The 13,084-nt window shown below is 39.1% G+C and overlaps 1 protein-coding gene across 2 annotated transcripts in view; it reads right to left on the minus strand.

Annotated features, from left to right (window-relative positions):
• Window positions 1-13,084, minus strand: part of LOC149224286 (Phosphatidylinositol 3- and 4-kinase family protein) — a 328,841-nt gene that overhangs the window by 45,558 nt on the left and 270,199 nt on the right. For both annotated transcript variants that reach the window (XM_089386063.1, XM_089386064.1), the window contains exon 23: window positions 5,616-5,756. In XM_089386063.1, the coding sequence (XP_089242189.1) occupies window positions 5,616-5,756 (141 nt within the window). The remainder of the gene's footprint in view (window positions 1-5,615; window positions 5,757-13,084) is intronic.

Raw genomic sequence — 13,084 nt, forward strand, 5'->3', positions numbered from 1 at the left:
ACTTGATGAATGTAACTCTAAAATCAAGTAGGTGAAGTAAACTCAGTTTTGTTGTAGTAGGGGTTCCTTGAGGGTAGGAATTTTCACATGGTGGAAACCTATGGCTCTCAACGCTCACCCTACAAGTGTCAATATGATCATCTGGAGGGCTTGGACCTCGTATAGGGAGACCAGACCCCAGATGAAGACTCACTTGCAATCCTGTATAAGATCCAATGTGTCCCCTCACCTCCCAGTGTAACCAAACATTAGTGCAATTGAGTAAATGAGTTTACAAATCATGGAGCCAAGTGGACTCTTCAGAGTGGCATGCCCTTCCATAATGGGCTTCAGAACGTACAAGTGTCTCCAAGTTCTAGAAGAAGATTAACCAAGGACCCTATTAAGTGGTTTCAGCCTCTAAGGGGGGGGCATGTCCATGGTACATCCATCAAATGGCAGGTGGTGCATGATTTAATGATGGAATGGAGTGGGGCATCAAGGAAAGGCTCCAAGCCACATGCCACAGTACAAGGGTAGCTATAATAAGGGAAGCCCACACTTGGGTGTATGAATGTAGGAGGTAGCAATTGTGGTACATGAGTTACTTCGGCCATTTTTTTTCCACCTTTTTTCATATGCCTTTTTCCTTTTATAGATTTCCTTTTGTAACTACTCGGGGCTCTAGGGGATGAGAGCATGATATGTAAGATATAGTAGTGAGTACCCCCTCAAGGTGGGGCAGTTCCTTGCACACCACGGGTTGCGAAAATCATGGGTTCCTTAATGATGTAAGGGACCAATATGAGGGGCCCTAGGCACCAAGGTGGTGGTCATGATGATAGAGGTAGAGCTCATGTTTGGCTTTTGCCCACATGCTAAATTTGTAGGTCCTGACCATTTTTTGCATTTTATGGTACATTTCCTGTTGAGAATGGCCAAATTATGCTTTTAACTTTGTTTTTCGCTGCATCAACCTATGGGGCATCATTCCAAGCCCGACCCAAAGTGTGGACAAGGGGAGGGGGGGCTAACCCTTTATGGACCCAATGGAAAAATGTGGACCCGGATATGAAATATGATTTTAAAGATAATGAGTGGAAGGGGGTGATATATGTGGTGTCGGGAAGTGGGACCATGCAACCAAAATTGGGGTTTCCCATCTAGTGCCACCCCTAAAGCTAGTAGCCAATAAATGAGTTCCCACAGGACTAGGATACGAGGTTAACCATCAAGTTGGACAGAGGAGACAAGAGTACAAAACAAGCCTAGTATTTCCGTTGAATCCGCCTACTAATCCATGCCTAAAAGTGTCCATGATAAGTAAACAAAAATACCCAATTACACAATGGAAAGTCGTAACTTTGGGGTTGGAAGGCCCACCTTCAAACATGCAATCATAACAGATGGGCGGGGGAGCATTTGGTTGGCTCAAGTGATGGTGATAGTGGCATATCGAGCTATCTGGTGGCTGAAAGGGGTTGCTAGCTATCGGCTGAGGATCATCTATGAGAAAAAATTTCTCCTATGTATATCGCCCACTTGTGTTGGGTAACATCTAGCTCCAATTGGGAAATGATCTCTCAAAAGAGTGCACAGACGTACTTGAACGGGGAGGTCATGAGAACACCATCAATCTCTTGAGACCGCAGACCTATTACCTACACATATCAAAGACCAAGCACACGGGGTAGCATGTTTTTACGACATCTTATGATCGCCCATGCTTATATTAGGCCATAAAAATCAACAAGAAATAAAATTTTATTCTAAATGCAATTTAATCTAAATGCAACTACTCTATCACGATAAAAGAATATGACATTAGTTCTAATGCGAAAATCAGCATGCAATGCATCCTACTTTAACATGCATATTATATTATGCAAGTGCTAAGTGTAATCATAGGTCCAATGCAACCAACATGTTAATTGAATAGTATGAGAACACATGCATCTATGATTATTCATGCTACCTATCCAAAAACACAAATGGGACGAATAATATGAGGGATTATGAGGGCAGTATGTGGGAAAATAAGAGACCCATATGTCATAGAAAGGAACCTTGGAAGAAGGGAAAGACACCAACTGAGAGGATTGAATTTGTTCTTCTAACCAGAAGATGGAAATGTCAATGATCAAGTACATGAACCTTTGATGAAGAACTATCTCAAGCCTATCATCCTCAAGGTAAGAAGGAGTGAATGACTCAGACACATTTAGGATGATATTATCTTGGTTATTGGGAAAACAAGAGGTGGAACCATCATTGTACCTAGGGAAAAACCATGATTCTCCATTTTTCATAGGGGAAACCAGCTCTTCATCAAAACTAGGGGAATGAACCTCATCACAAACATCTATTTCTGGGATAGGAACACAATAAGGGGAGGACTGCTCAAACATGAAGAAAATCCCTTTATCAATGGCATGGCTACGGGAAGCATCTTCCTCAATCCCTTTCGCCAAAGGGCAATTGCAATTATCCTCAATGGTGTTAAGATCTTCTTTAACCGAATCATCATCATCTTGGAACATGAAGAAGAGACCTTTCCAATGATTAGGAAGGGCTTCACAAGGACCAATATTGTTTATCGGAAGGGGTGGAGCATTTTCTTCTTTCAAGGGCTCATTTTTATGGATTTGAGATACTATGGAGCCTTCATTTTTATAATCATACCCAATTCCCCAATCAGCAGCCCAAAAATCACTCACTAATTCTTTATCCATTTGATGATTGCAATCTTCCTCAAAATCATCCAGTTCTTCACTATGTTTTTTATGTCGGCTAAGCTGCAAATTATCCTCTTCTTTGTTAAGCGTGGAGGACTCTCCCTCTTTCCTCTTTTCTCGAAGAATACTATCTAAGGTCTCTACTACATGAGTTGGATAGAATACTTCCAGGAGAAGGGCATCAATAGGGTTCTTGCTATATTCACATTTCATATTATAGAGCCTCTCTGATTGCCCATATAAGTGGGAGAAAATCTCCTTGGTGTTATATGTTGCCATAAGCTACCTACAAGACTCACCATATTCCACCATCCTTTCTTGCAACACTTGGAGGCTTTCAGGGTCCAGGTCCTCATCTTCCTTTTCAGAGGAGGTGCCTTCAAGTTTATCATTGTTAGTCTCCAAATTTGCTTTTGACAACTCCTCTACATCTTCCTCACTTTCCTGGTCATCTTGGTCATCCAAATCCCCATCGGGTAATGAGCCATATTTTCTTTGATTTTGTGACACAACGAATTGAATGCACCAGTATAGCTGGCAAGCTCAAAGAAGAGATATTTTGTAGGGCTTTCTTCATACTCTTGTTGTATATTGTGGAGGTTTAACCTGCGCTTGTTATAGAAATTGAGTATGAAATATTCGTTCTCATGCTCTATCAAATGGTCACAAAGCTCAGCCCACAAATCCAATCTTTCCCATAAGCTTTGGACATCTTCGGGGCTAATGTCATGGATACTTTCTTTCTCACAATCGGCCATTTTTCATGATTTTGCATATTAAACCAAAATGGAGCCGCCTTGATATATGTTTGCTTTGCCCTACAAGCATTAACCTTTAAAGCTTAATGAAGAACTAGGGCTCCATTCTTCCAATGGAGTCGCCAGGAATGATATGTCAATATTGTTGTATGGGTAACAAGACACATGTCTCGTGTCCCTGGCAACAGTGCCAAAAATGTTACTGGTCAAACTAGCAGGGGTTCCTACAGAGAAACTACTAGGTCAAGTGGCAACAATGGAGCAATAGCCCACTGTCACCTTGTCTAAAGCTCCCTGCTCTTTACGGACTTCCACCAAAGTACTCTATAGAGCGATTTGAGGATACAAGCAATTAAATTTTGTTGACTAGTCAAGGGACGGTGAAGAGTAGGGAAGTTGAATCACTTCATCTTCCTAATCTCAATTGTATAAAAGGTGTAATTACCTAGAAGAAAGCTTTTTCATTTTGGAAGCTAAGTTACCTTGTAGCTGAGATTGAGGCATTGTTGGTAATTTAATTAATAAATCTGAAGCTTTTGTTTACTGAATGAAATCTATCTCCTTTTTGTGAATGGCATCCTTAATTTAATGTGAATTGCGCCTTCGAATGATTTCTTAGCATTGGCTCTCATCTTTTGCATTTATTGCAGACATGGTATTTGAACAAGGATAGATTTCGATTGTGTTAAACCATAGTTTGGATATTTATTGTGTTTACTATCAAATTAGTCCAATGTTATTAACTATTCATGCTTTCAGTTGGTTCAGTATTTCATTTCAAACCCACTTCACTTAATATGCTCCTAGTGCTAGGATTTTGATTTGCACATTTTATTTCTGAATCTTATACAGAAAAAAAACACAAATTTTAACTCTTAAAATGAATCTGGTAGCCAGTATTACAACCTGGAGGGTCCACCCATTAAAGGTAGGAATAATGTTTAGAGGATTTTATCCCAGACCTGTGTGCATTGACAAGGATCAAAAACCCACATCAGCAATTGGACTTGCATTAACCAATATGTCAAAGCCAGAACTGACCAAGAACCAAACTGGGACCAGACGAAACTCAGCTGAAAAACCAAGTTGAAGAACTGATCTACTAAATATACATAAAATATGCAAATTTTAGTCAAAAAAATATACATCGATGTAGAACTATGTAAATCCAAACCATTAGACACCAGTTATGCTAGATTTTTTCATGTATTTAGCATGTAAGATTGAATATAGCAAACAAGGCACCAAATGCGATACATAAATACAAACAAAATACATAAATATCAAGGCTCTAAATAGCCTCTATATTTCAAACAACATCATGCTATAACCAACAACTGCATACATCAAAATAATCGCCTATATTGGGATCCTCATACTCCTCTGACCAATCCTCCGGAGACATCAACCCTAGTGCTTGCTGCCACTTGTGGATCCAAGTCAATCCACCATGTTGCTTCCCAAGTTAACACCCTCCAGTTTTGATCAAAATGGCTAATCCAAGCATTAAAATGAGGTAGAAAGCATAGCAATGCCTAACCAGTAGTTTTGACTCAAGTGAAGGGTACAATTTTACTAAGGCCCATGGCAGATGAGTTTGATGGTGAATGCCAGCAACATCAGGGTAAAAAGAGGCATTGGTCCTCTTGATTAAATGCTAAGAGCATGCCCTCATACTTGATAAAATCAAATATTGCCAGGCCTGAAATGCTGAAATCCTTTAAAGAGTTAGGTCTGTTGAATTTGAATGGGATCTGAAAATCTATTTTTTTCATATGAAGTCCAATAAAAATGTTACAATTCTAGTTTGGGGTCACCTTAGTGTGAAACGTGAAACAGTTCAGTCCACCAATTCTGATAATACTAGTATTAATGCAAGAATTTTGGTCCAAAAGCCCCTTTGTGGGTGCAGATGAAGCCAGCGACTGAACATCTATTGATGCAGGGAACAAGGTTCAAAGCCCAGTGTGGGTGCAGATGAGGCCAAGTGCAAATCATAGGTGATCCCGCTGGCATAGAATCATCCCTGATGGCGAGGTAGCCTTCCCAAAGGACAGCCATAAGTTTCTATATGCAGCCTTTCCAAATAATAATAATAATAATATTGAGGCACACTGATCTTGGAAAGGATGAGAAACCATACCTCAATTATGCCTCTCTCATAGCCAGTTGGAAGGACACCATAAGGAAACAAATAAAGATTCAGCCCAACTGCTCCATAAATATCTCCCAATAAAGAAATCACCTGGAGAGCAAGTACATCTTGTCGGCAATCATCTCCAACCTAGTCCAAACCAATTGACACAAAATGTTATTTCCAGTGTAATACTAATGAAAAACTAAACGAATACATTTTTGAAAGTGCTTACACTCACCCAATTTTCAAGGCCTAACATTGCATCCATCTCACATAAAACCCTTTTGTGCATATCTTGTTTTTTTACATGTGAGATTAATAAAAGAGGAAACATGACACACAACAAGCATGAAACATACTTGCATCCAGCTTTCTGTGCACACACTACAATAATTTACTGTAAAAACCATTGATATTAAGGACTCACTGTCTATCAGGTGTTGCAAACATCCCAATCTTATCATGAAAAAATAGCAGAAATGCAATTTCTTTGGCTTAGCCAATTCTTGCTGATTCTTACTAATATTTTGGTGGTATCTTAATTTTGCTGATGTTTGCCGATTTTTACACATATTTTCGAGATTTTATGATTTTTTAGTTTTCCAGACACTTACTGATTTTATCCTGATACCAGCCAATGTTTGCAACATTGCTGTCTATAGCATGTAAAATAAAAAATAGTTAACAATAAAATAAATGTCTGTGAGCGAGGCCTCATGAGCCATGGTATGAAAATAAAAGAAACAAAGAAAGTGACAACCATCTCTAGAGATTCCAAGGGGCTTTTTTTTAACAATGTAGTTGAGTAAATATTTCAACCAATGCCAAGCTGTGTTCCACTCAAGATTCCTTTGAACCTTTAAATTTTGCTGTAGTTTAATATGATTCCTCTTCACATCCCTATCTATGTCGATTTTCTTGTTAATGAATTGATTATGAGCTCCTATGTTTTACAGAATGGAAGTTTATTTTTGGAACCCTTCCAAGATCACCTTCAAAAGAACTACACTCCAATTTACTTCTAATTTCATGTACAATAACCCGAATTCCTTATACACAATCTTTCTAGCAAATAGCAAGTATTAAAGATGCAATTCTATTCTTTCAAACCATAAGCACCAAGGGTGATATTTAAATTTACTCGCTTGGCCTAGGAATAGATCTTCTTTTCCTGTATCTACTAAAATTGAAAATATCGAAGAAGAAAAAAAGAATGTTACATGCAATGAAACATTCACAGGAAAATAACAGAATGTCAAAGCGGATTTTTTATTGAATGCCACATCGAGAGAGAAACCTCCCGATACAATGCTACTACGAGGGGGGTACCACCCTGCTACAGATGTGTTGGCTAACCTTGACCTGTGGGTCCACCGACCCGTTTATTACACCCTTAGGGGTGGACCACATTGGTGATTGTGGGTGCCCCCTAGTGACACCCCTCCTCGAGTTAGGGTCCACATCACATTTGACCCTAATCCCTTTTTATGAAGAAGCCTAAGCTTCATCCACACCTCTCACTTGAACAAATATATCACTATTGATATTATCCTGAGATACTTATTGTGCACAAAAATTCTTATGCTAGTCATTCATTACAACGTGAAACAATTAGTGAATTGGGTTTAGTATGTTTCACCCATATAATTATGGATGTTTTACAATTCCTAACATGCTATCAAAGTAAGCAATATTGCCCTCATTGCATTGTGCATGCAGAGAGCAACAATCTTTGCACAGAAACAGGCCTGTAAATTCTGATAGCATTTTCTACATAGATGAGCTTAAATACATTATCTTAAAACATTCACAGGGAACCAACAAATACTCAAAACTTTAAAAAACAATACTTTATTTTCCCATGTGCAAATTATGTTCATGAAAATTTGTATTATAATAATAAATGAAGGGGCTTTTCTGTAACGTTTCAAAGAAGGTATATGAAGGGGGTACGTAAATTATACGTCAAATTTCCCATGGAGCCATTAACATTTTCAAACATAACCCTCGATTTGAAGATACATTATAATATTATTGTGTGGGGTGGGGATTTCTCATGCTGGATTTAACCATTGTATACACCCAGGACATACATCAAGCATGAACCAATGGTGTATGAAGAGGGTATCCATCCACATGGATTTTTGAATTGGGCTGTCTTCACATATGTCATTTGCCATGCTGTCACCCTCTACCATAACCTTCAAACATAACCCTCGATTTGAAGATACATTATAATATTATTGTGTGGGGTGGGGATTTCTCATGCTGGATTTAACCATTGTATACACCCAGGACATACATCAAGCATGAACCAATGGTGTATGAAGAGGGTATCCATCCACATGGATTTTTGAATTGGGCTGTCTTCACATATGTCATTTGCCAAGCTGTCACCCTCTACCATAGACTACGAACTATATGAAGTGAGTCACTTCCTCATTTCAGAAGAAAAAAAGATAACACGCTAGACATGGATGGGACCCATGTGATGACGAGGGGGTCATTTTGTATTCGATGAATGGCTGAACTAAGGGACCACCCCCTTCTCAAACCAATGGCCTATTTTACACGAGTAAATCAATCCATCCACATACATGAAGTGAGCCAATTTGTTTTTTAGAGCCTTCTTTTTTATGAAGTTGTTGATCCAATACGATCTGGAATCCTAGAAACAGCTAGATTGTGTAAAGTTGTTTGCATAAATGAATCATTGGTTGGGATCATATCTCTCTTCTTTGAGCCATTTCCTTGAATACAAAGATTCCAGCAATGATGCCTCAAACTGCATACATGGACATGTACCTAAGGTAAATATTGGAGTAGCACAACTTTAACACCTTCTCGAATACAGGAAGTATAATTTTTTTATTGTAACAGGTTGAGCTAGAGACTCTATTTAATGAGTAGCTCCCTCATTTCTTTTGTCATAGTTGGATTTGGGAGACTCCTCTCCCTTAGGGGTTAATGACAATCTGTTGGGATGTGCTCAGAGGTTCTGCAACTCTCTCGTGGGCAAGAGAATTTTGTATATCTTTATTGCTGTCCCTTTATTTGTTGAAACACGTATACATATGCTCAAGGAGGAAGAACCCAGTATACTCCTTCCATTTTCAATCTAGTTTGTCATTGGAAAATTGCCCATGCTTGCATTTCCTCCTCTACCTTTGGATGAATATACATGGTGAAACACGTATACATATGCTCAAGGAGGAAGAACCCGGTATACTCCTTCCATTTTCAATCTAGTTTGTCATTGGAAAGTGCCCATGCTTGCATTTCTTTCTCCAGATTTGGATGAATATACTTTGACATTGTTCTTGATAGTCATAACTTCCTTGAGTATTGGATGGTATCTACTCCAATACTTTCCCTGAATATATTTCTGCAATATAGGGCAGCAAGGAAAAGCACACTTTGGGATTGTACTTTTAAAACATTGTGCCTCTCTATGATCTTTAGAATAGCCTCCCAGTCTAACCTTGTTATGACTCAATTTTCCCAATGGATCAACCATTAATTTCCGGTCCTCCCATCCACTTTTTCCTACAACTTTTCCAAACCTGTTTTGATGGAAATTACCCTTTACATCACCTTGTACTTCAGAGCTGTAATTTACAACCATAGTATTCAAAACTGAAACCAGTGACCGGACTGGTCCAACTATCAAACCTGGTTTCCAACCAGGCCTGGTCATATCTCAATGAATCAGTCTTTAAAAAAAATACATGAAATAATTAATTTGTAATGAAAAAAAAAACTATTTTAAAAATTTTAAACCATGATTCCAAACCAATAGAGACAAAATATGCAAAGTTTGCTCACCTATATACCCTCTAAAGGTGAAATTATCAAAAAGGCACTGAGTGCAATACATATCAACAACAAAATTGTAATGTTCCAAACTAGGAATTAACAGTGAAAATCAAGAACACGAACTAACCGACAGCAATTAACAGGGACCATGCAACAAATACAACAACCACAAACTAAAAGATAAACTTAACCATCAAAATGCCAGAGAAAATACTCCAAACAATTGAGCCATTTTAGTAATAATGATAAATCAAAGTGCATAAGCAAGTAGGAACAAAGGAACCTGGGTTTGCTATGCAAGCTATGCAAACCCCAGGCAGTACAACTCTGGTCTAGAGGAAATACTGGCCCAAACTAGTATTGCGCACTACCCAGAAAATTATTGTGGTTGCTGCGGGAATAGGACAAAAGATTCTACCTTGAAGAATGCCCAGATCACCCTGAAATTGCAGCCACAGACTCCTCTCCAAAACCCCAGAAATACCCAAAAAGGGTTTGGTCCAACTCCAAGCCAAAACAGAGCCCACCAAGTGATGCAAATTTCTCAGCCAACCAACAGTACGCCCTGATATAAGAATGTGGAGTTCAGGCCCAAATATTGCGCGAAAAAATCTGTAAAATTAGCTGGAGACTCCTCCCAATAAACCCACAAAAACCCAAAAAGGGTTTGGATTGAATCCACCAACCCTTGGTGACCCCTAACAAGTGTGAATTGCCCAATCTAGCCAGAAAACACTCCACAGTGTTGATATGGCAAATCCACCACTGGAAATCTCTCCCAACTCTGCTTAAATTCTCCACTGAGAAATACCTCTTATCTCCAGCCCTTATCTCTCCTCAACCTCTATTCCTCCAGCCCCTACACAAGCCTACTAGGAGACAGTTGTGCACTTCCAGAATTTCTGACCCAAGAATTCTCTCAAACTCAGCCCTACTAGTCACCACAAAATCTTCAGATAACATGATGAAAAGCACCTACAAATCCTCTAGTGTTCTACTCCTCCGTAAGTGATCTCCCCACAAGCAATTCGAACCACTTTTGTGCCCGAAAAGAAACACACACCAACAGAAATAACCTGCAAATTTGCCCAATGGAAACTCTGAATTGAGCTCCCCAAATTGGCTCACTAGGGAGACACTCTTAAGTTGTCGGAAATAAGGGTGGAATTCCCAATCGGAAATTCCTTGCACTGAACAGCACGGGTTGCCTTGGCTAAGCAGCTCAAAAGAACTAATGTTGAATTGTCAAATGATCAAAGGATACCAAATGGAGGCCTCCAAGCTCTATTTATAATTTGTTAGCTCTCTCTCTCTTGGTGGTCCCCACCTTCCACTAATTCGCAGCCCTTCCTTTGTCTCTCCCTTCTCACTAGTGTGAATTGCCTCTTGGGTGGATTTTCTCTCCTTGTTGACCCCACTCTCCACTAAGGTTGTAATTTTCCTTTTTCCTCCTAAGTCCCAATGCAAGAAATGTATACCTTTTTCCAAATTGTCTCTAATGCAGAAAATCAAAATTGGAGATATTACGAAAATACATAATCAATGAGGCTCTAAATGGCCTCTAGATTCCAAAAACAATGTTGTGAGCTATGGGTCCACATGCCTACTACAAGTCTACATATCAGTGATCAACATGATCACTTCTCATCATGATCAAACTCAGTTGGTTGAGTCTCAACTCTTAAACTTTTCAACTACTTGAGTCACAAACTGTTAGTTTTTTATGGATATGGTAGCATCGGACAGGTGTTCTAGTCTCTAAGGTGTCAAAGAGGCTAAGGAACACGAGATCTCCAAAACCCAAAAAAGGTTTCAAGAGAAAACACTTAGAAATCCCTCAATTAAATTAATTGATTGATAATTAGTTAACAAGTATTAACACAAGAAATCAATTTTGCTCTAGAGACTTTCAGAAAAGTGACTTGACGGAGTCTAGTTAATATGAGTCATCGATCATGAATAGTTCTTGGTCGTTGATGCTTCAGCAAGAGATTATAAGAGCGGGTCGAAGGGATTGGAGAAGACACATCGAGTGAGCAAGGCAGTTTGAATCACCTATTTCGCGGTATTCAGCAGGCTGCAGTTTGAGCCAAGGGAGAGATAGTAGCAAGGGTTTGCAACAGTGATAAAGTGATAATTTCTTAAGAAATTCTCAAGAGGCTTACCAATGATCTAGAGTCAGGACATGAAGCCGAATTTATTTGAAGAGGAGGTCATATAGAGTAGTGCGAGGTGCCCAGATTGCCAGTGTGAGTTGTCGGGAAGAGGACTGATTTAGTTGCTAGAGGTTGGATCAATTCCAGAAGGGTGAACAAATTGATTCAAGAGGCAGAGACAGGCAAGACAGCTCACCGGGGAGCATTTATGGGATGGGGTTGTGCAAATTACTCAGAGCCAACAATGCACATTTTTGGCAGCCAATGCAAGAAGTGCGAGCAAGGCAGAGGAGGTCAAGTTGATTTGCAAAGGAGATCTTGGATCTCTAGTATTTTTCAAATTCAGATAAATTATCGGAGGAATGCCAATTGAGCATCTAGTTGTAGTTCTCTATTTTTGTTGCATAAATAAAACCCTCATCTGTTGCATTGGTTTTCCCTTCGGGTTTTTTTCAAGGACTTTCGTCCAAAACTAACAATGTCATTTTTGTGTTTTCTCAGTTCTAGTTTTATAGTTCTGCAGCGTAATTTTATTGTGGAGAATTACAGTGTGAATTATTCATTATTTGTCATAATAATAATTATAGAAGACAAATAAATTGTTAAGTTAGGATAATAATTTCCAATTGTTGCAATTCAAGGAATTTTCACACAAACTTCTCAGTTAGTTAAGTGACTTGAGTCTCAAACTTATGAAGGTACTTTGCCCTAATATGCCCTATTACTTCTTTTGGTCCTCTACATGGCTTTACATGGCCTCCTATCCCAGCCAAGTGTTGTTTGAACCTGTAAATAACCCCTCCTTCAATAGATTTTTAGAAATATTTGCAGATCATTTTGCCATCAGTCATATCACAATGAGCCCATGCAATATCCTTGGGCTTTTGGAGGCATGTCCACTAGTACTCAACCCAAACTCTTTGTTGTTACACTACTCCAACAAAAACTCAAAACTCTCCAAGCCCACAATGAAGCTCAAAAAACTAAAAATGAGATTATATTATTATTATTATTCAATTTTTAAGGTCACGGCCAAGCCAGATACCAAATTGGTGTATGAGACCTCCATGCTAAGTCTACGAAGGCATACATACTCTTAGGAGGAAACACATGCTCTTAACCATTAGGCCCACTCAAGATGTGTGAGGAAAATGAGAGGGGAGACATCCTTTTAAAGGCTTGGAAAAGGCTTGGAGGCATTGTTTTTGGAGGGAAACAATCCCTATTTCCCTCAAAACCACTTGAAAAATTGTGAAACAGCCTTCCGTGGGGTCTGTAGCCAACTTGGCAATAAACAAACCATTTTATGACGAAAGCAACCGATTTATGGAAAAATCAGTCGGTTCTGTAATAAATCGGTCGTCATATGGCCAGTCAGACCCCAAAAATGCCTCCCAGCCCTATATGACCCAGTTTTTCAACCGGTTTGACCGATTACAGTTTGAACCGGTCAATTTTGAATGCTAAGTTTACAGCAGCCCTAATTACATAAGCCTCCCCCTT

The sequence above is a fragment of the Pinus tabuliformis genome, chromosome Q, assembly GCF_031772625.1.
Source record: "Pinus tabuliformis cultivar Carrire ecotype Pingquan chromosome Q, CPIR1, whole genome shotgun sequence".
In the NCBI taxonomy this organism is placed as follows: Eukaryota; Viridiplantae; Streptophyta; class Pinopsida; order Pinales; family Pinaceae; genus Pinus; species Pinus tabuliformis.